Here is a 27,457-nt window from a genome sequence, read left to right on the forward strand (position 1 = left end):
ACCATCAAAACCGAAGATCGGCCTGGATCTTGAACCGTCGCGTAGTCCACCTACTGGTAAAAAATAACCCCTCTTTCCACCAATCCCATACCTGCAAATCCAAAAGTTCAACGTAACCTGCATTCCGCATTCCGGCACTCGAGATGGCGATGGCGGACGGAGCGCCGCCCGCATTGCGCTGGAGCAGACTGGAGACGACTGCGAGGCGCAACGGAGAGACGCCGACCAGGCGTTCGGGTCACTCGCTGTCCATCGTGGGCTCCAGCGGCTACCTGTTCGGCGGCTGCGACTACTCCGAGCCTCCAGGGCCGACGAACGACCTGTTCGCACTTAAGATAAACGCCAACGCTCCGAGCGAATGGGAGCGTCTGCGCTCGCCTCTGGGCGGCGCGTGGCCCCCGCCCAGATGGAAACACTCGGCCACAGTCGTGGACAACAAGATTTACGTGTTCGGCGGGTTCCACAGCAGCTCCGCGCGGTTCAACGACCTGTGGATCTTCAACCCCATCACGCTGGACTGGAGTCAAGCTGGAGCCCCGGGGACCGCCGTTAATAGTAATAACAACAATGCTCTGCATCGTGCCAGTGTGGCCAAGACTGTGGCGCCGACACTGCCGGCTCCCAGAGGAGCCCACTCTGCAGTTGCTATACGACGCTCTATTTACGTGTTCGGAGGCTATGGAGGCACAGGATACAGCAGGAGAGATTTCGACGACTTGTATATGCTACGGACAGATGATTTGAGTTGGACCAAAGTCACATGCAAGGGCAAACCGCCGGAGAAACGAGCAGGCCATCAGGCCTGTGCTGTGGACGACCTAATGTTGGTGTGTGGAGGGTGGAACAGTGTCGCACAGTTTAATGACTTGCACATTTTTGACTCGGCCGTGAACTCGTGGACACTTGTGGAAGGCACGCATATGGCCTCGACGCTGCCAAGGTGGAACCACGCGTGTTGTGCGGTACTCGCCATACCACACGCAAAGGTTTTCGTGTTTGGCGGCGTAGTGGGTGAAGCAAACAACTACAATGCCCAAGGAAACTACATGAACGATTTGAGTGTGCTTGACACGGGTGAAATGAGCTGGTCCATTCCAGAGATCGAGGGGACGCCACCCTGCGGGCGAAGCGATACAACATTAGCATATGATGATAAGGGCAGTCGATTAATTGTTTTCGGTGGATGGGCCAACGTTTGGCTGAACGATATGTTCTATCTAGACGTAAGCTGCGTTGTCGGACCTCCCTATGGTATCACTGGGGTTTATCCAGATTTTGGGCCGATTACGGGTGGTACTCCCTTGGTGATCGAAGGCATCGACTTTGTCAATAAAGCAGTGACTATCCGATTCTCGTGTCGAAAAGGATCGGTGGATGTCCCTGGAGAATATGTCAATGATCACACACTGAATGTTGTGACGCCGGACTTCACTGCGTACCCTGCTGGAGATATTCAGATCCGTGTAGCACTTCAGGGTGACTCGTTCACGACAACTTTTCAAACATACAGCTACTTTTCGGTTACCGATGCACCCCTTTGTTTCGCGTATGGCCCCGGTGTGTTATCGGGTGGAGCTAGTGGCGAGCCTACGTGCTTTATTATCCAGGCGAGAGATGCTCGGCGCGATCTGCGGACACGTGGTGGGGACGAGTTTAATGTCGAAGTCTCGCTCGACGACTCCAATCCCATCTTCCTGCCGAGTTTGCAGATTCAGGATCTTCTAAACGGCAAGTACCTTGTAAGTTACACAGTGCCGAGCCCTGGTGAGTACCAGGTAAGAATTGAGTTCCAGGGCACATTTGGTGGAAACGCAGGGCCTATTCGCGGGTCACCATACACGGCAACTTTCGATGATATTGTTACCCGAGAGATGAATTTAATGACGGGAAAGCTCGTGATAGACCAAGTCTTGCATGACTTACAGGGGCTTCAGCAGTCGACACGAGAGTGCAACATTGGGCTGGAGCAGCCTTTGTCGGACCCAACCTGGACTCCTGAGCAGGTCACAGCTGCGTTAATCAGACTGAAAGAACACGTATTTATGGTTGAGAAACGCGGAGAAGCGATATCTTTATCAATTGAGGAACTCCGTGCGGAAATCGCCTTCCTTAAAGATGCTGGTATCATTGTCACCAAGGAGCTCGACATTCTGTTGGCTATTGAAGTCGCTTGGGGGGAGGTACTGAAGAAGGTGCCCGCGGCAAGTAATCGTATCGCACCATTGATTGCTACGCAAAGCTTAAAGTTTCGTGACGAGGTTGCCGTCTATATGGAAGAACTGCGAGCAAAGGAGACCCAGCTTAAAACGAAGGCATTCTGGAACTTTTCTGTTGGTGTCAACGCGGCGTTAACACTGCTTTCTGGCGAGCAGGCAAATGCGGAAAAAGATGGAGATTTTTTTCAACAAAAGAAGCATATTGCAGAGATTCTGGAGTGCGAAGATCTGATGGACCCTTGTGCCTCCGTATTAGCGTCTATCCAGAGGACATTTACCCACTGCAATCAATTGTGGGAAGCCATTTCAGAGGTAACAAGGAAAATTGATTTGTCAAGAGATATTCCGTGGAGCATGATTGATGGTATTATTTTGGAAGAAGAGGCGAAAACTTTCCTATCACTGGTAAAAGCTACACACAAAGACATTCGCGATTGCGACGCATTTAAAAAGTTTGAGCGACTAGTAAAGGACTTTCTTAGTACGTGTCCATTATTTCAAGCTCTGCGGCATCCATCAATGCGAAGGCGTCACTGGCAAGATCTGATTGCAGTTTCAGGAAAGACGTTCGATTGCCCGGACGATAACCCATCCATTAAATTTGCAGATATTTTAGCACTAAATCTCCACGAGTTCCAGCGGGATGTTGAAGAAATTACAGATCGAGCTCAAAAAGAAGCCAAACAAGAATCAACTCTGTACGAGCTTGAAAATCGTTGGTCTAACATTTGCCTGACGATGACTCCGTATAAGGAAACGACAGTTCCCCTACTACACATGGCGGAAGACGATGTAGAGATGCTTGAGTCGGACCAGTTGCTAATACAAGGAATGGCTTCTGGGCGAAATAGTTTTTTTCAGGAGCAGACACAGCTATGGCGATCAAAGCTCATGCTTGTTTCTGAAACAGTTGGAGCCCTATTAGATATTCAGCGATCATGGTCATATCTGGAACCGCTCTTTATGCAGTCAGAGGAGGTTAAACGGGAGTTGCCTGACGAGGCGGCGAGGTTTGAAGATGTGGACGAGTTGGTCCGCCAAACACTGCAACAGATGTGGGCTCAGGAACCACCTGGGAATGTACTGCTTGCCTGCCAGCTTCCTAGCTTGCTCGAACTGCTAAATGATCTTCGCTCACGATTGGAAAAGTGCCAACAAGCGCTAAAGGAGTATCTCGACTCCAAGCGCCGCTTGTTCCCGCGCTTCTATTTCATTTCAGAAGCGGACTTGCTCGACATACTTTCGAACGGAAGCAGTCCGCAGAAGATCATGATTCACCTCGAGAAGGTGTTCTTGGCTACACATACGCTGCTCCTACAGAAAGACAATAATGGAGCGGCTAGTTCAATGCTTGCCACTCACTTTATATCCAACGATTCTGCGAAAGAGACCATTTCATTCGAGAACATGGTACCGTTGGAAGGTAAGGTTGAACTTTATATGCAAACGATACTGGAATCCATACAGCTCACCTTAAAGGGTCATGTTACGCTCTCAATCAACCGGTTTCCTAAGCAAAATCGAGTCGACTGGTTGCTGCAGAAAGTTGCACCAGTTAGTGAGGGTGCGGCATCGAAAGATAATATGGATGCCGCTCAGATTGCACTGCTTGTCGCTGGCATTGAATACGTAAGAAGCGTTGAAAATGCGTTTGAGCTTATTTCAAAGGGTCATGCGACCGCCATGAAGGAGCTTCTCGAGAAAGTTATGATTCAGCTCAGCGATTTGATTAAGCTGACTCAAACGAACCTGCCGAAAGGGGATCGCCAACGTACAATGTGCATGATCACTATGGATGCGCATTCACGAGATATTGTGCAGAAGCTGTTGTATGAAGAGATCACGATACCTAGCTCGTTCCTTTGGCAGTCGCAGTTAAAGCCACGACGGTCAGATCATCAGAATCACACATATCTGGAAATCTGTGACGCAACATTCGACTACGGATTCGAGTATTTGGGCAATGGCCCGAGGCTCGTGATCACGCCCTTGACTGACAGAATTTATGTTACTGCCACCCAGGCTCTTCACATTCAAATGGGTTGTGCTCCAGCAGGGCCTGCCGGAACAGGAAAAACAGAAACCACGAAAGATCTTGCAAATATGGTAGGCAAAGTATGTTATGTGTTTAACTGCTCCCCTGAAATGGACTACAAAAATCTGGGGAACATTTTCAAAGGCTTAGCGAGTGCAGGCGCGTGGGGGTGCTTTGATGAATTCAACCGTCTCGCTCCTGAAGTGTTATCTGTGTGCTCGGTCCAATTCAAAGCTGTCTGCGATGGAATTAGAGGCGAAAGCAGTCATGTTGTGGTTGAAGGAGACTCGGTCACGCTTGATCCCACATGCGGGACATTCATTACCATGAATCCTGGCTATCTCGGTCGTTCTGAACTGCCTGAAGGCTTGAAAGCATTATTCCGACCCATTACAGTGATGGCGCCCGATCTCGTGTTGATCTGCGAGAACATGCTAATGGCAGAAGGATTCCGAGAGGCGAAGCTTCTTGCTACGAAATTCTTTAGTCTATATTCCTTGCTTCGAGAGCTTCTCTCTAAACAAGACCACTATGACTGGGGCCTTCGAGCTGTCAAAAGTGTACTCGTCGTTGCTGGTACCTTTAAGCGTGCTGAGCCGAAATTTTCCGAGCAAGAAATTCTGATGCGCTCCCTTCGAGATTTTAACTTGCCCAAAATCGTGAAACAGGACCTACTTATATTCACGGGGCTACTTGGTGATCTCTTCCCCAACCTGAACCTACCGCGGAAGATCGACGAGGTGATGGAGAAGTACGTTCACGTTGCGTGCGAGGATCGCGGGCTTTGGCCGCATGAACAGTTCCGGCTGAAAGTTATTCAGCTGGAAGAGCTGCTAGCAATTCGTCACTGTGTCTTTGTGATGGGGCCACCGGGAAGTGGTAAAACGGAGTGCTGTGAGACGCTTATTGCTGCTCGGAAGAAGAAAGGCGAGCAGTACACGACGAAAGTCATTGACCTCAACCCCAAGTCAGTTTCTACTGAAGATCTTTATGGATATATGGTGCTTGGTACACGAGAATGGAAAGATGGTCTATTGTCTAAGATCATGCGCGACGTGGCTAGTAGTTCGGTCGCAGACCCTCGCCCGAAATGGATTGTACTGGATGGAGACCTGGACGCTAACTGGATTGAGTCGATGAACTCTGTCATGGATGACAATAAAATGCTCACGCTTGCTTCGAATGAGCGCATCCCGCTGAAGCCGAACATGCGACTCTTATTTGAAATCCGGGATCTGAAGTATGCAACCCCTGCGACAGTATCTCGTGCGGGAATTCTTTATATATCTGATGACGATGGTTTTCAATGGAGATCGTTCTTGGCTAGCTGGGTGGCAACTAAGGGCACCTCTGTACAGCAACGCGCAGCTTTGGGGGAGGCTATGAATAAGTACATCGATCCGATCATCTCGTTTGTTAAGCAATGTTGCAAGACTATTGTACCAATGCAGGAAATAACTATGGTGCAAACCTACTTGTACTTTCTTGATGCAGTGCTGGACGCAGAAACCCTACGAGATTCCAAGAAAGTGGATATCCTGAGTGGTTTTATATCAGTTTGGGCGTTTGGTGCCGCACTCACAATTACGGACGATGGAACAGATTATCGCAAGCTGTTTAGCGAATGGTGGCGAAGTGAGTTCAAGACCATCAAGTTCCCTGCTCGTGACACTGTGTTTGATTACTGGCTTGACCCCAACACGCTAACGTTCGACACATGGAGGGCGTCGCCGTACTTTAAAGCAGTCCACTTCGATGGATCTGTTGCTATGTCATCTGTCACGGTATCTACTCCTGAGACGGCTTCTATTACAAGTTGGATGAGTATCATGGTTCATGAGCAGCGTCCTTTCATGCTCTGTGGCAATGCGGGCACAGGAAAGACACAGCTGGTGCAGGGGTTACTCAGCAATCTAGATGGTCGGGTCTCAGGAGGTAAAACTAGTGCTGTTTCTTCATCCTCCGCTCCAACAGCGTCGTCAATTGTCGCTACTAAAGGCCCAGCAGCCAGTATGAGTATCAACTTCAACTACTACACAAATGCGCTCGCATTACAAGCAATACTCGAATCGAAGCTTTCAAAACGAGTTGGCTCTACTTTTGGTCCAACCGTCGGCGACCAGTTGATATACTTCCTAGATGATTTAAATCTTCCTCAGGTGGATCAGTATGGTACGCAGAGTGCCATCGCATTGCTTCGTCAGTATCTGGACTATGGACACTGGTATGATCGAGCTAAGTTTTCACTAAAACAGATCGTGGATGTGCAGTTCCTGAGTTGCATGAACCCCAACGCCGGGAGCTTCAGCATCAACCCGCGTCTACAGCGGCATTTTGTTACTTTTGCCCTGCCTCAGTTGAGCGCTGCCAGTTTACAGGTTATCTATACAACTTTTCTAGAGGGTTATGTTGCCGATTTCGTTGAAGATATCCGCAAGATGTGCCAACCAATTCTAAAAGCTGCGCTTAATCTGCACGTGCAAGTGTGCAGTACCTTTCGTAAGACTGCTGCCAATTTTCACTACGAATTCAATATTCGACATGTAGCGAACGTGTTCCAAGGACTGTTGATGGCAAAACCACCAACATTTGAGGACCCGCTCAAATTCGCGTTGTTGTGGGTACATGAATCTGCACGGGTCTACGGAGACCGCATGGTTTCCACACAGGATCAAACCAAATTCACATCGATTGTGCAACAGCAAGCTAGAAAATGCTTTCCCGCTCTCAACTTTATGCGTTACTTTGCCCCGGTTTCTTCTAGCACAGAGAGCAGCAGCGATTCGGCACTACTTCAAACAGACCCAGTTCTCTTTTGTCATTTTGCAAATGGCTTGCGTACTAATGAATACGATCAGGTGGTATCGTTCCAAGTTCTTCATGCTACCGTCGAGGAAGCGCTGGCAGAACACAATGAGTTAAACGCGAAAATGGGCCTGGTTTTGTTCAAGGACGCACTCGAGCATATTACCCGCATCGTACGCATTATTTCAAACCCATCCGGTCATGCGCTTCTTGTCGGTGTTGGTGGAAGCGGCCGCAAGTCACTGGCACGTTTAAGTACATTCATCTGTGGATACGCTCTGGTGGAGATCACAATTACGCAAGCGTATTCACTGTTGGACTTCAAATCCGATCTTCAGAACATGTTCATGAAAGCAGGTGTCAAAGGTGACGGATTAGTTTTCCTGTTTGACGACAATCAAATTAAGAATGAGCGAATGCTCGTGTATCTGAACGACTTGCTGTCGAGTGGTAATATACCAGATCTTTACAATGTTGACGAGCAGACCAATTTGATTCAGCAATTCCAGCCGAAGATGGTGGCAGCGCTAGCAGCAAGTGCCGCGGCAGATTCGTCTGGCGATGGTAATGAAGCTATCAATCTTGGAACCGAAGGGTCTGAAAAAGAGCGTGCATGGCGATGGCTTGTCCAGGAAATTAAGCGCAACCTACATGTTGTCCTCTGTTTCTCTCCGGCAACGGCAGACTTCCGAATGCGAGCTCGAAAGTTCCCTGCCCTAGTGAACTGTGCGTTGATCGACTGGTTTCAGCCATGGCCTAAGGAAGCGCTGCGGTCTGTTGCTGCGCGCTTCCTTTCCTTTGATAACATTCCACAGTTGAGTCCCGCAGAAAATGTGGCGATGGCGGTGCAAAATTTCATGCCATTCGCTTTTCAGAGTACAAACACATTAGCAAGTGAGTTTTTCGCACGTGAAAAGCGTCGCGTATACTCGACTCCGAAGTCATATCTGGAATGTTTGACACTGTATCGTCGGCTACTAGCCCAGAAGCACTCCAGACACCAAAACGCGATGCAACGCCTTCAAAGCGGACTTGAGAAGATGGAATCAACAGGAGAAATCGTTGCAACCATGGAGGAAGAGTTGAAACGTACGCTAGAAGAAGCAGAGAACAAGAAGGTTATTGTTGAAGAGTTAGCAGCACGTCTTCAAAAAGACAAGGAGCTTGTTGAAAACGAGACAGCAAAAGCAAACGTTGAGCGCGAGAAGTGCGCTATTATCCAGACTGATGTATCTGCAAAGAAGGCGGACACCGAGGCGGATCTTGCTCAAGCCGAGCCTATGGTGGAGGCTGCGATGGCGGCTTTAGACACGCTAAATAAAAAGGATCTGGGAAACTGCAAGACAATGGCGAAGCCTCCTGCAGGTGTAGGCGACGTTTTCGGCGCTGTAGTCGTGCTCTTTGCTGGCGTGAATCCAAATGTGATCATCCAGAAAAATGGCAAGGTGAAAGACAAGGATCGATCATGGGAGGCCACGAAGAAAGCGCTTCTGGGAAACATTAACTCGTTAGTCGACGAACTTAAAGGATTCAAGACGCTGGTGGATAACCAGCAAATACCTGAGGTCAACTGGAAGGAAATCCGTCCGTTTTTACTGCTTGAACACTTCAATGTGGAGGCAATTGAGAAGAAAAACTCTGCCTCTGCTGGGTTGTGTGCCTGGGTAATCAATATCGTGGCTTATTACGATGCCATTGTGGTGGTTGAGCCCAAAAAGCGAGCATTAGAAGAGGCTAACGAAAAACTACGGGTCGCGAACGAGAGGCTGGAGTTGGTGAATCAAAAGGTAGCGGCGCTGGAGGAGAAGCTTGCCATATTGACAGAAGAATTTGACAAGACAAATAAGGAGGTCCAGGACGCAGTGGGATTGCTGGAGAGGGGTCGCCTTCGTATGGAACTTGCTCGTCGATTAGCAAAGGCTCTCGGAAGTGAGAGTGAACGCTGGGCGCATGAACTTGAGCAGCTTCGCGTAAGTGCCGAAATGTTGGTCTGTGACGTTGTGATAGCTGCTAGCTTTGTTTCGTATGTTGGCGCTTTCACAAAGCCATTTCGAGATTTGCTTATCAACGACAAGTGGCTGCCTTTCCTTCGTAAAGCGCTGACTGAAAAGCCACCTAAAGCTGACAAAGATAAGGATAAGGCTGCACCTGCAATAAGCACAATGTCAGAAGATGGTAATCCTTTACAAATTCTTGCAACGCCTTCAGAGATTGCAGAATGGAATACGAAAGGGCTTCCAAGCGATCGCGTTTCGGTCGAAAATGGTGCCATAGTGCGCAACAGTACTCGTTCACCACTACTAATCGACCCACAACTGCAAGGTATTTATTGGCTTCGTGAAATGGAGAAGCATGCACGACGGGCGGCACCTAGCTCCCTGCAGGTAGTACGTCAAGATCAACCAAACTTGACTCAACTGCTGGAGACTGCAGTCGAGCACGGTTACACAGTGATAGTTGAAAATATGGGAGAGAAACTGGAGGTGTGTATGTGGCCCGTGATCTCTCGGTCTACCACCGTACGAGGCCGCAAAACCCTACTGAAAATGGGTGATAAACTTGTCGAACTACATCCTGAATTCCGACTGTATTTGCATACAAAGCTGTCGAATCCTCACTACCCACCTGAGCTGCAAGCCGAGACTACGATGATCAATTTTGCTGTTACGCAACAAGGCCTTGAAGACCAGCTTTTGGCTCTCGTAGTGCGCAAGGAGTGGCCTAAAATGGCTAAAGTTCGTACAGCTCTCATTCACCAACAGAACGAGTTTAAAATCCGGATACAAACGCTGGAAGATCGTATTCTTTCGAGTCTTGCCGATGCCGAGGGGGATGTGACGGAGAATGTGCAGGTAATCACGGACTTGGAAACGACAAAGGCTACTTCACAAGAAATCGCAAAGAAAGCCGCCAAAGCCACCGAGTACGAAGCTCAAATTAATGAGCTGAGCGCGAAGTATCAATCTGTGGCAAGTCGGGGGGCACTGCTCTTTTTCATCATGGATGGTTTGCATCGTATGCACTCATACTATGTGTACTCTTTGAACGCGTACGTCGTCATTTTTCAGCGTGGAATTGACTTGGTTCAACCCGAGAAGGATCCTGGAAGACCGCCTTCATCGGGTGGCGGAGGTTTGCTTAGTCGGTTGAAGGCAGCGGCAAAAAAGGTTATTGTATCGCAACGCTTTCAGTGGAATTCGGATTTGCTCCTGGCGGATCGGGTGATGGACACTAACACCGAACAAGATTTAGACGTCCTCATGAAGGAAACGGACCAGGAAGAAAAGCCTTCAACAGCACAAATCGAGGCCCGGTGTACGCAGCTTAATGCATCCATTACTGACGTGGTATTCAACTATATACGTCGGGGGCTCTTTGAGAAGGACAAGTTGACTTTGGCCACTCAACTGTGTTTTTCGATTTTGCAGTCGGAAAAGAAAATCGATGCGATCGACGTTCATCAGTTAGTGACCTGCAGTACTGCAAGTGACATGGGGTCAGGGATGGGACTTCTTAGCGAGTGGTTGTCTGAAACAATGTGGCTTCGCGTTCGGAAACTCGAGGAAAATATACACAGCCTCCAGAAGCTCACAACGTTTATGCGCTCCGATAGTGAGGAATGGCGAGAATGGTGTGATGCTGAAAAGCCCGAAGTGAAACCTCTCCCCGGACAATACAAAACCTCGGTCACGCCAGTCCAGTTGCTGCACATCGTACGCGTGCTCCGGCCAGATCGAATGATCTTTGCTCTGCGCTCGTATCTAAGTGATACGTTTGGTAAGCAGATGGTTCAGCAGCCACCCTTTGACATGGAGGCGACTTACCAAGAAACGAGTGCCTCAACGCCGATGTTTTTCGTGCTATTTCCTGGCGTGGACCCAACCTCGTGGGTGGAGACGCTTGGCAAAAAGTTTGATTTCACATACGAGCGGGGAAATCTTATCAACATTTCTATGGGTCAAGGCCAGGAGGAATACGCTGACAGTGTGCTCATGAAGTTCTCTCGAGAAGGAAATTGGGTGATTCTTCAGAACATCCATTTGATGCAGTCATGGCTCCCGAGGTTAGAGAGAACTTTGGAAGTTTACTCTGTATCTGCAGATCAGAATTTCCGGTGTTTTCTCTCATCCGAGGGCCCAGCTTTGGCCTCACTCAGTAATCTTCCAGAGTCGCTTCTACAAAGCTGCATCAAGGTTGCAAATGAGGCGCCGACTGACTTGAAGAGTAATTTGCGTCGAGCCTGGGCTAACTTTTCGCTGAAGCAGCTTGACGCTTGTGCTCAGCCCAGCGAATACCAAGGATGTATCTTCGCCTTATGCTTCTTCCATGCGCTGGTGTTAGGACGGCGGAGGTTTGGCTGCCAAGGTTGGAGTCGGCCGTACAGCTTCAACACGGGGGACTTACTTATCTGCTCGGATGTACTTCGACGGTACCTTGATACTGCGGCAACGAGTAGATCGAAGAGCTTGCCATGGGACGATCTGCGCTACATCTTTGGAGAAATTATGTATGGTGGCCATATCACGGATCACTGGGACCGGATTACGAACAACACCTACCTGAACGAAGTCTTTACAAAAGACATTTTCCACGGCAAAGAACTCACTGCTGGGTTTAAGTGTCCCGACCCGTTTACTTTTAGTTATACCAAGTACGTCGACCATATCGAAACACAGCTGCCGAGTGAATCCCCAACGGTGTACGGATTGCATCCGAACGCGGAGGTAGGATACCTCGTGGACGCCTCCAATGAACTATTCGCGGCAATTGCAAAATTCCAGCCATCAGGAGGACCATCCACGTCTGCTGATGGCACAGCGACTAAGACTGCACGGAGTGCAGCATCTGAGTTGGCAAAAGAAAATGCTCACGTCTATGCCGTTATCGAAGAGTTGCTTGAGAAGCTTCCACCAGAGATTGATCTTGCAGACTTGCAAGCCAAGGCAGATCCATTGCTGACAACCGATCAATCTCCTTACGTTGTAGTCGCTTTGCAAGAAGCTACTCGCATGCACACACTACTCCACGAGATTCAAACCAGTCTCGTCGAGCTCACGAAAGGAATTCAGGGCACGCTGAACATGACAGAGCAGATGGAGGACCTCATGGAGGCGCTTTCAATCAACCAAGTCCCTGGTCGTAATGTGTTGCACATGTGCTCCTGGGAGAGATACGCGTGGTGGTCGCGCAAGTCGCTATCGTTGTGGTTTGCCGATCTACTGGAGCGTGTCCAGTTTCTTTCAAGCTGGACAAACGAGTTCCGCCTTCCTTACTCGATGTGGATCTCGGGCTTGTTCAATCCAACAGCTTTCCTCACTGCAATCAAGCAGTGCACGGCGCGAACACACGGAATCCCACTGGACTCCATGGCGATTGAGACTCATGTTACACCCATTGCCGATGCTGAGGGGGCCGAATCTTATCCTGAAATGGGTGCGTACATTCATGGTCTGTTCATGGAGGGCGCGCGGTGGGAATATCCCATGAAAGACGGCGACAAAACCTCGCCGTTTATATACGAGGTCGACTCTATTCCTTGTGGCGGGCATCTAGTGGATCCGATGCCAAAGGAATTGCTTCCAGCTGCACCTGTAATCTATGCGCGAGCTGTGGTGATTGACAGCAAATGGGAGGCCACGGCAGTGGGGCACTTCCGACGTAGCAAGGACGTGTTTGATTGTCCTGTATATCAGACAACACTTCGAGGACCGACGTACGTGTTCCTTGCTACACTGAACACGATCCATCCCAAGGCGAAGTGGATATTGGCTGGTGTGGCGCTTGTCATGCAAAGAGATTCCTAGATCCGATCGTATTTTATTTCTTGAAGAAACCAGTAAGACTCCATTTCATTTACCCATAAACCATAGGCGCCGATAGTTGGTGCGGATTTAAGCCTGGTTGGGGTTGAAGAGCTTTGGCATTTGCTGCCAGCACTTCCAGTAGTTTTGGTCGTTGTGATCGCAGCGAAGAGCGTAGTCCGTCAGCTTAACGAGGTATGTCGTCTCGAACATGAACGCGAGCCCCCCTTCGAACTTCTCCGGCTTTAACTGCGCGTTGGAAGCTGCAAGGAACGTCGCTGCATCTGGGCCGTGCGGGGTGTCGACACTGTGTAGAGAAGCACCTCCTGGGGCGAACCCGTCCTCTCCACCCTTTTTGGCGTCATAGCTACCGTAAATCATTCCCATGTACTCGCTCATGCAATTGCGATGGAAGTAAGGCGGGCGGAACGTGTGCTCTTGAACCTGCGCGTTTAGTGTTAGAATAGTTTGAATGGGTTGGTTAATGCGAGCGAAATCCACGTACCATCCATCGCGGCGGGAAAATGACGAAGTCTGCAACCGCGTTGCCTGGTTCATCGGTTTGGCACGTGAGAACGCAATAAATGGAGGGGTCCTGTGAAAGCAGACAACCAGTTAGCGAGATGCCGGTCAGCATGTGATAGTATCGAGAATGCGTACCGGGTGGTCGTAGCTCACAGAGTTCATCGTGCAGAACTTGTCCAGGTTGTATTTGCAGGGAACATAATTCCCGTGCCACGCGACGACATTGAACGGCGAAAAGGCCATGCGGGCTGAAAACATTTGGCCGCCAAACTATAGATGCCACCGTTCGAGTTAGTGACTCCAACCAATTCTACAGTTTCAAGCAATTGCTCACCTTGTTGACGACCAGGTACTCGCACTCACGGTCCTCGTAGGCAGCACTCGGGTGCTCGAAATCACGCGGGTTGGCAAGCCCATTCGCTCCAATTGGCCCGAGGTCAGGGAGGATGAAGTGGCGATTGTACACCTCCAGAATATAGCCACGGGAAGGCTCGTCTAGCTCCACCGAAAAGCGAATCCCACGCTAGCGAGGGCAATCACACAAAATCTGGGTCAGCACAATAGGTCATTTTACCACTGTCACTGACACCGTTCTGTACCTGAATGACGCAAATCTCGTGCGGTGACACCTTAAGTCGGCCAAACTCGGTGGTAATCTTCAGCACACCAATCTGTGGAACTGCAAAAACGAAAGAACGGTCAGCCCCCAATTCATATTCCAGGAAGGACAGAGTTTGCTAGCATACCGATGAGAAAGTCGCCGTCCGAGTTGTAGAAGCACTTGTCGGTCATGGACTTGTTGGCCGCGTACATGTGGATCGCCATGCCCGCTTTCATCGTGGGATCCCCCGCTCCGCCGATCGTGCGGAGTCCGTCCACAAAATCCAGACTCTCAGACTCCTTGGGGAGCGGCATGGGCTTCCACCGCATCTGCTGCGGCGTCAACTTCTCCTTGGCAAAGTCCGCCTTGACGAACGGATGCTCCACTTCCTGGTACTTCTCGTGCACCACCGGCGGCAAAATCCGGTACAACCAGCTACAGCACAACAACATCGAGTTTAGTCCTCGCGCAGCATTGCTACAATTTGCACAAAAGTGTCACCAACGCACCTGCGCTGGTTCGAGTGGCGTGGCAAGGTGAACGCCGTTCCCGAGAGCTGCTCCGCGTACAATCCGTACGGACACTGCATTGGCCAACAGAAAATAAGGTTTAGACTCGTCTTTTAAGGGTAGTCAAGTGTAGATTCCTACCTTTTGGGGGTTGTTTTGGCCCTTGGGCAGTGCGTCGGGCAGCGCCTCCGAGCAGAAATCGTTGCCGAAGCCAGGCAGATACGAGAGTGAGTCCCATGGGGCGTCCGTCATGGCGGAAGGCGGGTGAAGAGCTTGGGCAGTAGCGCGCAAAACGTTAAATGAGCTGCTCGAACTGCGGCTGGTTGGACAGGTTTAGGGAATGAAACTTCAACGTCGTCAATTTGGTATGTTTCGACGCAAAGCCTGCAATATATAATATATTTAATATACAATGTGATTTTGTTTAGCAGTGATAAATGGCTTCATAAAGAAATCAATAGTCGTCGAATAAGAAAGGGTATAAGGTTTGAGAAGAACGCTATTTTGTCACCATTGATTTGCAACCTGTTTCGGCGTGTGGTGGTTCAGTATCCGCTCGTCGAGAGTGTATCGTCGATACCGGTCGGCAGCGCGTTCCTCCCCATGATTCACACTCCTGGTGTCGACCAGGTGGGCTGATTTCGCTGGAGAAGCTTGAGGTGGTGGAACGCCCACTTTTCGAGTCATCGCCTTGACCCCAGCGCACAAAATGCAGTTGGCGAGCGCGTGGAGAGCGCACTTGGACTGGGTCTCACTCTGGGGTGGGGGGCTGTGGTAGCTGAAGCTGCTGTTGGTACCTACACTGCTCGGTGCTGCATTGTAACTGTAGCTCGAAGATGCTGATGTTGCAACTTGAACGGCATTGATACTTGCGCTGCAGACGCCGCCCTTGCTGCAAATGAAGCAGCGTAGCAATTGGTGCCGCTCGCACGGTCCGTCATGGGTCTTACGAGTCGGCTCGTTCAACTTGCTCATGATACATGTACTTGCTGTGGACTCGTTGGCCAAATGACGGACTGGGGCAGCTTGGGTCGACCCAAAGCTTTCGTTCACCGAGCATAACATGCACCCCACTAGCTTGTGTTTTAGACACGGTTCAATCGAACTTCCGTCGGTGATGGCTGTCGCTGCTGATGGACGTGGGAGGAAGCCGTAGCTGAGACTACTGGGCGTTGCGTTCGTTAACAACGAGACGGGCTCTTGCCTCAAATCAGAGGCAGTTGCCTCGTTTGGAGACCATGACTTGTGGCGCTTGTCGATGCTCTCTTGAGTCTGAATCAAAATTGCTGGCGTTGACTTTGACAGCGCGGACAACGTCAACTCGGCACTGAAATTCGTCATGCTAGCTGCAATGTTGGAATAAACCCACGAGTTCTTGGTGGTTGATGTCATAGCTAAGGCATCGTTCGCATTTGGCGGACACATGACAGGAGACACGCATAATCCAGAGGCTGGGTATCGAGTCACAGTAGGTCTGCTAATATCCAGTGACCCATACGATCGACTATCGTTCGTACCAGTTTCCCAGTGAGTGTTTGGTTTCATTGGAGAACTCGTGCCTAAAGGAGGTGGCTGGTCTTCGAGCTGATTTGTTGCATCATACGATGGGTCTTCTTGAGTCTGGAATGCAACTTTGGTAGTCTGGGCGGCTTTCAATTGCTGCCCTTTGTTAGCTCCAAGAGCGTATCGCTCTAGCACTTGCTTGTACGTTCTTGCAGAGGTACCATTCTCGCTTCCGACTCGGGTGAGATTTGTTCGCGATTGAGTTTTCTGCACACCAGTAGGTTTTACCATAGAAATCGACGCAGGGATCGCACTTTGACGCTTGGGTAACTGAACTGGAGTGCTAGTCGATGGGTCGGTTAATGACGCGTTGTTCCTGTTCTCGTTGAAGTCGATTTGATGTTCCAAGTCCTTCACGCGACTCTCAAGAACCCGGATTTTCTTAACGTCCTCCTCTCTCCATCTCTGAAAGACAGCATTATCTCTCGCCAGCTTCGCAATCTCTTTGTCTTTTCCCTTGAGCTTGTCCTGAAAATCTCGCTGCAACGCCTGATGTTCCTTCAAACGGGTTTCATGCCGCCTTCTCTGCTCACTGTCTAATCGTTCACGAAGTTTCACGATCTGTATCTTCGCCATCAGCAACTCGGTTGATCCATCCGCCACCTCGTTCACGCGAATCGTCTGCATCACGGACCTCGCTCGATCTGCAAAGTGCAGGGTACGAATCGTCTCGTCGCAAGACTGCTGCGTGGCATTCACAGTAGCAATCAGGCATGACTGCGTGTTACCGCCGAACGAGTCCTGCAAAACACGCGTCAAAGTCGAATCGCGATATGGAATATGTTTCCTGCCGGCCTCGGTTAGCGCTGCTATGCAGTTTCCCAAAGCCGACAAACTCGTATTGATATTCTTCAGCTCCTGTGAATGGGCATCTTCCATCTCCACGTCCGTATTCCACTTCTCAGACCCCGCTAGATCCACCAAGTTTAACCGTGCCTTTCGAAGGACTTGTCCCTCTCCATTGTTTGAGCATTGCGTCGTAACGTGGAGCTGCACGATAGCGTGGCTTCTGCTACTTGACAAGTTTGATTCTGTTTCGCGCACGCATCGGTTGGTGTGACCCCGGCGAATTATCTGCATGGCGTTCGAGAAAGATGTTACACGTTCGCTGGACAAGCCTTGGACTGTGACGCTCGTCCTGCCATCCAGCGTAGGTTGTTCGCGAATGAGGAGTGGTTTTTGCCGCATGCGATCAGTAAGCAGATCAAAAAGACGGTCGTTGTAGATTTGCAGGAAGCTGAGGTGTAGCTCGACTTCACAGTCCTTCTGCTTCAAGATCGCTGCCTGGTCTAACAGATAGCTAAGCGTACGAGGAACGATCCCCCAAGACGACTTGATCATTCGGAATGAATCGCTTCCCTCACTGCCGTTGTTGTCGTTGGATGGGCCTAAATCACGCCCGAAAAGAGTGTGCGTTTTGCCTGTACCAGTTTGCCCATACGCGAATACGGTGGCGTTGTACCCTTCCAGACAAGCCTGCACACTTGGTTCTACTGCAGCGAAGACGTCTTCTTGCGTTGCCGCACCCATGAACACCCGATCAAAAGCGCATTCCGTCACAGTACTGATACTTCCTTGTGAAGTTGCTGTTTGCACGCACAAACTGGAACCCTCTTTTTCGCCCGTTGTGACGACGACCTTGCCTTCAGAATCAAGAGGTGGGCGAACACGAACAACAACTTGGATTCGTCGACTCACACTCTGCTCACTTCGGGAGATTGGTCTATCTTCTTCAGCCTCTGGGTCCTGCGCTAGGTTTTTGTCGTCGCTGTTGTCAGAAGATGCAGAGCTACAGGGCAACGTCTGAAGGTCAAGCTCAGCATCATCGCTTAGTGAGACAGAGTCCTGCCTGTCGGTGTCGTCCTGCCGAGATCTTTCCAGAACGAGGACTGATTCAATTCCAAATTCTGTGGTGGATTGGTGGAGGTCGGTATCCACACAGCTTGACGCTGACGGATCAGCTTCCTCGTCGCTAGGATCGTCCACAGAGTCTTCGTCTTCGGAAACATCATGATGGCCTGTATCCGAAAATAATCCCCACTCGTCGCAGGAACGGACTTCTTCTCTGCTGTCAATCGTATCCGTCGTCGAAGCAGCTGTAGAAGGCGCAGTACTGTCGAAGATGCCTGCCATCCCGTTATGGCTGCTCAACTGCATGTCTCTGGCAGAGTCTCCCTCATCTGCCATCACCTCAACTTCGATCGCCTCGTTCATAATTGCTGCGAGAGCACGTACCTGATTTGACACCGCGTCACTCAAAAACTTCAACATCCGCAAATACCGCGATGTATTTCTAAAAATATTCGGCTGCAGCATAGCCACTGCTTTCCTCATCCTTGACAAGACTAATCCTGCTCAAAAGAAAACACAGTAGGAGAAACGTTAATAAACGCGTGATGGTTTGCTCTGCGATCAAATACGTACCACCAGTTCCGGGTATTCTTCGGCAACGACCAGATCGAAATCACCAAGCTCCTCAGGCACTTCGAGGCTCTCCCATAGTTTTTTTTGAACCTCCACCTCGTCTTCGTTGTCTTCGTCGCTGTTGGCCATGTCTTCGTACTCCGAATCCGGTTGGTTGCGCGGGGATTTCCGCCGAGAACTGCGGCGAGAATTGTGATCTCCACTCCCAGACACTTCAGAATCAGTGCGAGTTCGTCGGCGCTTCGGGTTTCTTTCTGTAGTAGGTGATGCAGCCGCCCGTTTGCCTGAACGAGTGGAACGACCTCCCGCTGCAGCGCGTGGACTGCTCCTAACACGGTTTCGTGGCGATGGCGGAGTCGCCTTGCGATGATGCGGCACGTCAGTTAGCTTCTCTCCTGTAAGCTCGTGATAAACCTCCTTCATCTGGGCTGATGGACGCTTCTTCAAGACCACTTCAATCGATGTCTCCATGAGCGGCAGCTTACACAGATTCAGCAGACGCTTTTGCTGGCGATCCCGCTGACGGGACATTTCCAACAACATTCGTCCACGCTCAAGGGAGCGGCGTAGATCTTGCAGCTGACTCAATATTTCTTGAGTGATCCAGGTCTGTCGGTTCACATCGAACGCTGCATCCATTGGCGGATGTGCCTCACAGTAAAATTTCCACTCCGTTCGATTCGATCGAGCGCAGTACAGCTTTTTCTGCGCTGCGCAAATCGGATGGAACCGACGATAACACTGAGCGCAGTTCGCAAGCACCCCCTCTTTCTTATCGCACAGTTCGCATCGTGTGGACATGGCTTCGGGCTTCAGGGTCGGAGGGTACGCGCACAGCATGTGATGCCTCTTGACAGTTTTTGTCTTCTGCCACTTGCTGCAGTAAACGTGGATCCATCTGTTCGACGCAGGAGGGAGTGCCACCCCGTTGCTCTCCTGTGTCGGTTGCTGAACCTGGTGCTTCGTGTTGTCTGAATTAGTATGTCCTTGCTGGTGTCGCTGCATGTCCTGGTGAGCTTTCAGCCACAGTTGATGGCCTCCATTAGGAATTGGACGAATTGCCGTATTCGTTGACTTCGAATTGGGAAGAGACTGCGCATTCGAGTGGTTTGCCGCGACGGGCGGATCAACGCAAGGCATCAAGTAATCGGTTGCCTTCGAGCAGACAATACACTCGGGTGATTCCTTGCCACCTGTCTGTGTGCATTTCTCGCAGATCCAATTGCTTCTAAATATTGTAGCGGACGAACCAATGTCAGAAATGCAGCATTCCGGGTGGATGAAGACGTTGCAGTACTGGCAACGAATCATAAACTGCCTTCGGTGGAGCATGTTCACGTCTGTAAGCTCCCCAACAACAGGTGCACAATATTCAAAGCATGCGGAGCAAACCGTCATGTCAGTCCAATCTGTCGCGTGAGGGTCGTCTTCGGTTGCTGTAATCTTGTTTTCTGCTGAAAGCACGGCCTGTACGATTGATCCAGACAACAAGGATGACTCGGCATCCGCTTGCTTTTTCGCGCCAGTGCTGTAGTTATCTTTGTTCCGCATGACGAAGTACGAGTCAATTCGGAACCGTGCTCGGCGGCGGCGCTGAGCAAGCTGCTGCGATACTGGATAAAGATCGGGCAAATGGCTCGAGCAGTACATCTGAAAGTTTAATCCAGCTCCTCCGCCAGCATACATGTATCTCTCATCTCCAAGCGAAATTGTCATGGGCAATCCGTCAAACCATCCACAAAGAGGATGGAAGGACGTAGAGCACCCTGGATGGCAGCACTGGATCGTACGCCCACAGGCTACTCTGCAGTGCACGCAAAGATTACCCAATTCAACCGCAGGAACTTCCGGGTGGTCGCCAACTTTCTGAGCAATATGTTGCCCGCCCAACGCTTGCTTAATGCGGACATCGATTTCTTCAACTGAGTTCGCAAACCGCAGTTGGTTTGTGGTCCCAACCAAACTAATATCAGAAAGCTCGAAGAGATTGCCAATCCAAACTTTCGGACACCACAGAGCGCAAACGATGTGAACCCACTTCCCGTCAACGGTACGTTTGAATGCACCGTCACTCAAAGAACAGAGCTGACAGAAAACGGAACTGGCCGGGTCAAGTCCTTCCCGCGTGGCTCGACAGCGATCGCAAATAAATTCGCTGGTAGGTACCTTGGCAAGTCCATAGCAGCGCTGATGGACTGCTAGCTCGCACCGATCGCAAAATACAATCGGATTTGTTTCGGGAGACTGTCCATCAAAGCACACGACGCATGTACCATCATCAATTGCGTCGTCCTCATCCTCTGTCGATCCCTCTTGCTCGTCAATTTTGGCTGTCTTCTTGTCGTCTTCTTCCAACTGGTCGCCGTTCTTGTACCCGATTAATAGGCTCGAGCACAGTCGCTTCCAAGATGAAAACTCCCGATAGTACATATCAGTAATCTGCGCAGCAAGCTGAAATTGTTCTTCGTCGGTCTCCTTTTTTCGCAGCTTCTTGTGTAGCGAGCGAATGCGAAAGCGATTTTGCTCTGTCGTGTCCTGTAAGTGCTCTATGAGCAGGTTGATCGCAGGCGTGTATTCATCGGTCAGCGCGAGGTCAGCAGGCACAGTTGTAATCACGGGCACCGCTTGCACTTGAGATGTACTCTCTGGGGCTTCGCCCACTTTGTCACATGCGTCAAGGGAAATCAACAGCCGGTTCTCCTTCTCCAGAAACACTTTGTTCGTCTGCATGTCAAACCCGATCAACGTTGACACGGCGTCATGTTGGAAACTGCTTGCAAACGTCCCATCCGTCGTATACTGGTTCATAGCAGCATCGCTCTGCGCAACACGCATGGAGTATTTGCACTCAACTGCCGTACCCTCTCCATTTTTGAGCAGCACGCGAATGTCCGCTTCCGTGCCTTCTTGGAGTGTTTTAGAGGAGGTAACACCGTTGGTCTGCTCGACAATCGGCCTTGTGCATTCGGGGTTATGAACGATCTCAATCATCGGCCTGGCGAGCGGGTCGCTTAGACAACGACAGTGGCTCGCTCGCATAAGAAAATCGCACTTGTGCACACACTTTTGAAGTGTGAGTGACTGTTTCGGGTCCTCTGAATTTCGCTCTAACCTCAACGTCTCCCGACAGTGAATATCGGATGCTTGCAGAGGCCGCCGTCGGGGAGGCTTGGCGAGGTCTTCCAGCTTCGCACCGCATAAACTCTTGGACAACTGTTCCATGCGCTTCTTCTCAAGCACCTTGCTGCTGAAAAAATGCGACTCCATGACCTTCCAAAAGTACGTCGAGTCCATCGGCGCCCCGCTATTCTGCCCGGGCCACGAGGCAAACAAAACGTCCGTCAAATCTGCAGCTTCTCCGTCCTCCTGAACTCCATTCCGCGGCGACATCATCTTGCTCATGCGCTTCAACGCATGCGGGCTCTTCGGGCAGCTATTCTTCAAATGACCCATCATCAGCGTCTCACGCACCGACTCGCCGCATTCCGGGCACGCGCGCATCGGCGTCGGTTCTCGCTTATATTTGCCCTTGGACGAGTCCCTGTTCCGACGCGGGCTGCTCTTGCTGCGCGACTTGCCGCTTTTTTTCGACGGGGATCTGGCATTTTTGTACGAAATCTCGGCCGGTTTTACTCCGAGACGCTGCACCTCCTTCTTCCTCACCAGAGCGTCGTTTCTCGCAAGCCAGCCCAGTAGACACTGCGTCTCGTGTCCTTCCTTGGTGGCTGAGCTCACTCTACTGCCACAAAACCTGCACTTCATCTCGGTCGTCGCGGGGTGCAGCGCTTCATACGCGTGCATCTGCGGGAGCCTTTTCCAGGAATTGTCCACCATCTCGTACCTGGTGGAGCTCACGTCCGACAGGTGCGTCTTGCAGTGGTACACCTGCTGGTTCTCCATGTTGTAGCCCGTGTAGATAAGGCTGGACGGGGCTCGGAACGCGCACAGCACGTGGAAAGCCTTGGCGCAGCGACCGCTCACGCACTGGATGCAGCCGCCGCGCTGGTTGCACACCAGACAGCGCAGCGTGCTGCGGCTCCAGTCCAATAGAGAAATGTCCACAGCTTCGTCCATGGCGCCCGCTAAGCTGTGAGAGAGCTCCGGGATCCAATTAATGCACAGCACGTGGCACCAGACGTCTTGCTGAGTCGTGAGCCGCAGCGCGCCGCCCGCCACGGGGCACACGGCGCACTGCGGGCTCAGCTGGTCGTTAGGGGAAGCGGTGATGTGCTCGCAGGCCTGACAGAGCCACGAGGACGAGGCGTCGCCGACGATGCTGCGGCCGTAGCATTTGACGTGCACGCGGACGGCGCAGCGCTGGCACTGCACGAGCAGAGACATCTGGTAGTCGTCCACCTCCATGCAGATGCAGCAGGGCTCGCGCGCCGCGTTGGGCGGCGGCACGGGCGGCGGGAGCAGCGAAGACATGGTGAGCGCAGCGCCCTGGAGATGTGTTCCTTGGACCTGGTGTGTGGAGGATAGCGGTTATGTGTTGGATAAAACGAACAGGAGTGGCTGATATTGGTCATAGCCTCACTCCAGTTAAGTGCGAAGTAGATCTGCTCCACATTAGTTGGGATCCCCTGTTCTGGGATATGCCGGGGTCGAGGCTGGGCCGTGTTCATCACCGACCTCAAGGCTTCGACTAGTGCGTTGGTTGCAAAGAGCGAGTGTCAGGTCCCAGCAATTTCTGACCGTGGAGTGCTCTTTGTTGATGTGAACAGCCCACAGACGCCGGACGAGATGGACTGGTCCACGCACTACCCGCGAATCGAGAGCCCGCAAGGAATTTGCATTGACATGAAAGGGTGAAAGTGCATTGACAGCATCATGATATGTTGTAGGAGTGTGGGCTTCTTGGACGTCGGCTGCGGCATCGGAGGACTTACAGGTTAAACTGGACAACGTTCTGTTGCCATGTCTGGCTGGTCAGCGGCAAGTTGATTGCTGCTACCATTCAAACACGTCAAGAATACCGGTGGGCAGTGCTTCGACATGCATCGTGCCGCTCAATTGCTGCCCTCCAGTTGCTCAGATGTACAATGACAAGAAGTACAACTGGATGGCGGAACTTTACGTTGGATAGCGGAAGCAGCGATGATAACCTTTTTGTAATCGCACCGCAGAGTCTGGCTCGACGAATAGCTCGCCAAAGAAGTTTGCTCGAGATCGTGATGCTACTGGGGTCCAAGGCCGCCACTGACATGGGAATTATGACACTAGACGCTCCAAAAAATAGCCGATCAAGCGAGTCAGCCCACTTTGCCGTGTGCTCCACTCCTTTTCTGCTGTAGCCTCTACTAGAGCACCGACTTCCGTGGCTTCGCCTCCTCCAGTCGGAGAAATGCCACTTGCCCAGAACTCCACCAGCCAGTTCGTTCCCACCCGCCCCCAGTACGCTGTCGCGCTCGCAAGTGTGCCAACAGCGGAAAACGTCGCTATCGCCACCATTCGGATGTACACTGCATCACGACGCATCATACCGAATGCCTACAGAACTCGAAAGTACGCTGCCCAAGAATCGCCGTCCGCGATTAACCCCATCAGAGAAGTCCCAGCTTCGCATGCGATACCAGGAAGGGGAGAGAATTACCCAGCTGCATCAAAGCACGGGACACGCCCGCAGTACGATCGACGCCATCGTCCACGCCCAGCCCAAACAAGATGAGTCGAAGTGAGGTAAACCCTGTCGGCGGACCCCCATGCGTTTCGTGGTGGAAATGCTGAAACGAGGTCTTAAGCATCACACAAACCCAATCGCTCAAGGACATCGCAAAAATGATGGGGGTCGACCGTCGAGTATTTGGCCGCATGGAGCATGACATATTGTGTATACTACAAACTGCAGTTGTAGACTACTGGCACCTCAGAAGCTCATTGATTTGCTTGACGGCGCAGAGACCTCAGTAGATATTGCTATATTTATTTTGACGCATCCTGAACTGACCGAAGCTATCATCCGTGCCTCCCAGCGTGTCACGGTTCGTGTTCTCGTTGATCGGGCACAAGTCACCGAGAAAAGCTCAGCAATGATAAAAAAAAACTGATTGAAAACGGGGTCAACGTATTTCACGCAAAGGTCCCAAACTCATGCACTGGAAGCTATAGCGACTATCGACGGAGACATATTGACGATGGGAAGCTGCAATTGGAGTGTGGGAGGAATGGCGATGAATTGGGAACAGACTATTGCGCGGTCCTATTGTTGGAGCACACGTCGTTGAGTATGACCAGCACATGTGGTCTGTTGCCCTGCAATCTCGCTGGTCGCCTTATGTACGGTCGCATGTGACGTGGCGATCTCCGGCTTGAATCAAGCCATCAAGCCTTGATGGCTACCACTGCTCCGCATCTGTTGGTTCGCCGGCTGCATCGGGATCATTCTGGTGCTGAGCGCGCCGCCAGACACGTACGCGCTATTAATACCGTACAGTTGCCTCGCCTCCGGACTACCAATAGAGTCTCTATTAGAGAGGCTTTAACGTGGCTGATGCATGGGTAAGCGCAACCGCAGCGACTCGAGATGAGGTGAGATTGCACGATGCGCCCCCTTGATGTCTCCCTTCTGGCTCTGCCGCTTTTCGCATAGATAGATCCGGCGCGTGGAGCCATCTCCAAGAGCATGCACGTGCCGCCAGTGGTTTTTAAACCCACCCGCCAATGGTGGCCAACGCCTTGCATTTGCATTTGAGACCGCTGAGAAAGTTGCAATGGCCGGCTCTACCAGTCCGGCTACATGTACGGGATAAAGCGGGCGTCTATTGTCGACAGGTCGGCTCGAATAGGATTTGGCCTGAACTCTTCAAATCGGATGCATCGATTTACACGGAGCATGCTGCTTCGCAGGATGTGGACCCGCTCCTTTCCGGTTTTGGCACAGTGGCACTCTCCAACATCGCTGCATCCTCCTCCGAGCCATGGGCGAGACCCAAGTAATGCAAGTGGCGCCCAAAGCCAAGCCCATCTGCAAGAAGCGCGCGCTGCGCAAGCGCGAGGTGGACAGTCGCTGGCTGTTCAACAACATTCACGTGGGCGAGATGCTCGTTGACTGCCGCACGCGCGAGCTGTTCCTGGGTAACACCGTGCACGGGGCGGTGAATGTACCTCCGCCCGAGGGCAGCAACGACGGCAGCTCCTGCGCCGAGTACATTGAGAACCTGGGGCTGTCGGTCAGCAAGCGCTCGCTGAGGGACATGCTGCTCTTTGGCGACGCGGAGGACGTAGCCAATCCCGACTCATGGCTGCACTGCCTGGAGCAGTTCCTCGTCGACGACGGGCTGGCAGCCAGCATCAAGGGAATGTGCGACGGCTTCCTGATGTTCTATACGCGCTACCCGTTCTACACGACGCTGGGCATCATCGACGACGGCGTGCTGCAGAGCGGCAAGCACCAGGTCGCGTACCCGAACGAGATTGTCGACAACTTCCTCTTTCTCGGCAATATGTGGCAGGCGCAATGCAAGCAGGTTGTCCAGCATTTGAAGATAACTCACGTCGTGAATGCGACGCTGGATATCGGCAACGTGTTCGAGCAGGACGGCGTCCAGTACTTCAACGTCAAGCTGCCGGACAAGCCCGAGGCGAACATCGCCCAGTTCTTCGACGCGGCGTACGAGTTCATCGCCGAGGCGCAGCGGTCGTCCACCGCGGACGGGGGGCCGTGTCGAGTGCTGGTGCACTGCACGCATGGCATCTCCCGCTCTGCGACGCTTGCTATCCTCTACGTCATGCGCGCGTTCCATTGGTCGCTGGCGCAGGCCTTCAACTTCACGCGCGCCGGCCGCGGCGTGATCGTCCCGAACGAAGGCTTCTTAAGCGCGCTGCTGCGAGAAGAGCGGCGGCTCTTCCACGGCAAGTGCAGCGTGACGGCGAATGAGCTCGACCTGCTTGTGAGCGGGTGCCTGCCCAGTCAGCCGGCACGCAGGGTATCTCCGCCACTGGAGCTGGCGTCCAAAGACGGCCAGTGCAGTGTTATGTGAAAAGCTCCTGTTCGCTACGTTAGCTGCCATCATTATAAGGTGCCACGAGAACGAATCTGGCGCGAATCTCTCACTTCATTGCGTGCGACTTGGTTGTTATCAGATCCGTCTGGAAAAAGATGTGCTCTCTGTCGCTCTTGGCAACAGCAGAGAGCGGTTGACGCGGAGTGGAAACAGCGACACCCCCATCTCGTGAGCGCGGCAACCCCAACTTCGGCATGTTACTCGCGATCGCGAATAGCCTCCTCCTACATGGTAGGCTGACTCTCAATGCCATCGCGTCGATGGAGATGGCGTTGGCACGGCGGCGGCTTTGGCTTCGGCTTCAGCTGCGCCATGATCTCTCGGTGACTTCCAATCGCCGTGATCGCGGCCATGTCGGGCGTGACGACGAGAATTGGCCCATGCCCCGCAATGCATGGCCGACTTCGTTGAATGTGGTGCGGCAGCGTAGAAAGACGCAAATGCCATTTTTTGGAGAGCGAGCCGTTTTTAAAAGAGCCACGAGCACCATTTTGACCAAAAAGTCATAAGCCTAACTTTGCTGGAGGCGTTTGCTCAAGTGTATTTCGAAGCCTGCGTGTAGAGGAACCACCTCGAGGTGTAAGGGGAAATGGCTTCCCTGTGTGCGTCCGCCCCAGAATGAAAATTGCAGCGAAAGCAAGTGTTACTGGCTCGACGCAGAAGACCAGTACGAGATGTGTTCGCAGGGCTATTCTCTACGACTCGATTAGAGCGGTACGTTATGACTTCGAATGCACAGTGCTCCTTGGACGTGTAGTGCAGGCGCTTTGAATAACAAAAGGGCTCATTCAGTGGATGGCAAATTCCACATTGAAGGCCAGCCACTTTCTTGTTCACTTTCAGGTATATCGCGAGAGCCGGAGTGGCTGCTCTTTCTGGATGTAGAAACCTGTGCATACACATTTGCGTCCATCATTCATTTTCCAAGTTTAGCATAAATATCAAGTCTATTCAATGAACTATACTATTCACACG

General features: G+C 51.6%; 4 protein-coding genes across 4 annotated transcripts; 2 read left to right on the forward strand and 2 right to left on the reverse strand.

The window, feature by feature from the left end:
* Window positions 1-143: 143 nt before the first annotated feature.
* On the forward strand, window positions 144-12,860 carry KRP23_10780 (Dynein alpha chain, flagellar outer arm; the record flags this gene model as incomplete). Its single annotated transcript, XM_067881271.1, has 2 exons — window positions 144-6,143; window positions 7,110-12,860. The coding sequence occupies 2 exons, from the start codon at window positions 144-146 to the stop codon at window positions 12,858-12,860; spliced, it is 11,751 nt and encodes a 3,916-aa protein (XP_067741533.1).
* Window positions 12,861-12,947: 87 nt separating this feature from the next.
* On the reverse strand, window positions 12,948-14,744 carry KRP23_10781 (Homogentisate 1,2-dioxygenase; the record flags this gene model as incomplete). The annotated part of the gene is made up of 8 exons (XM_067881272.1): window positions 12,948-13,301; window positions 13,363-13,452; window positions 13,518-13,652; window positions 13,717-13,905; window positions 13,982-14,061; window positions 14,129-14,418; window positions 14,493-14,566; window positions 14,634-14,744. 8 exons carry the CDS (start codon window positions 14,742-14,744, stop codon window positions 12,948-12,950), a joined length of 1,323 nt encoding a protein of 440 aa, XP_067741534.1.
* A 3,656-nt stretch (window positions 14,745-18,400) lies between these two features.
* On the reverse strand, window positions 18,401-22,907 carry KRP23_10782 (PHD finger protein rhinoceros; the record flags this gene model as incomplete). The annotated part of the gene is made up of 3 exons (XM_067881273.1): window positions 18,401-18,406; window positions 18,480-19,707; window positions 20,689-22,907. The coding sequence occupies 3 exons, from the start codon at window positions 22,905-22,907 to the stop codon at window positions 18,401-18,403; spliced, it is 3,453 nt and encodes a 1,150-aa protein (XP_067741535.1).
* Window positions 22,908-25,396: 2,489 nt separating this feature from the next.
* KRP23_10783 (putative rhodanese domain-containing dual specificity protein phosphatase) lies at window positions 25,397-26,458 on the forward strand (the record flags this gene model as incomplete). The annotated part of the gene is made up of 1 exon (XM_067881274.1): window positions 25,397-26,458. One exon carries the CDS (start codon window positions 25,397-25,399, stop codon window positions 26,456-26,458), a length of 1,062 nt encoding a protein of 353 aa, XP_067741536.1.
* Between the last annotated feature and the right edge of the window lie 999 nt (window positions 26,459-27,457).

Source organism: Phytophthora ramorum (genome assembly GCF_020800215.1).
Source record: "Phytophthora ramorum isolate Pr-102 chromosome Unknown Phyram_PR-102_s0010, whole genome shotgun sequence".
Taxonomy (NCBI): domain Eukaryota; phylum Oomycota; class Peronosporomycetes; order Peronosporales; family Peronosporaceae; genus Phytophthora; species Phytophthora ramorum.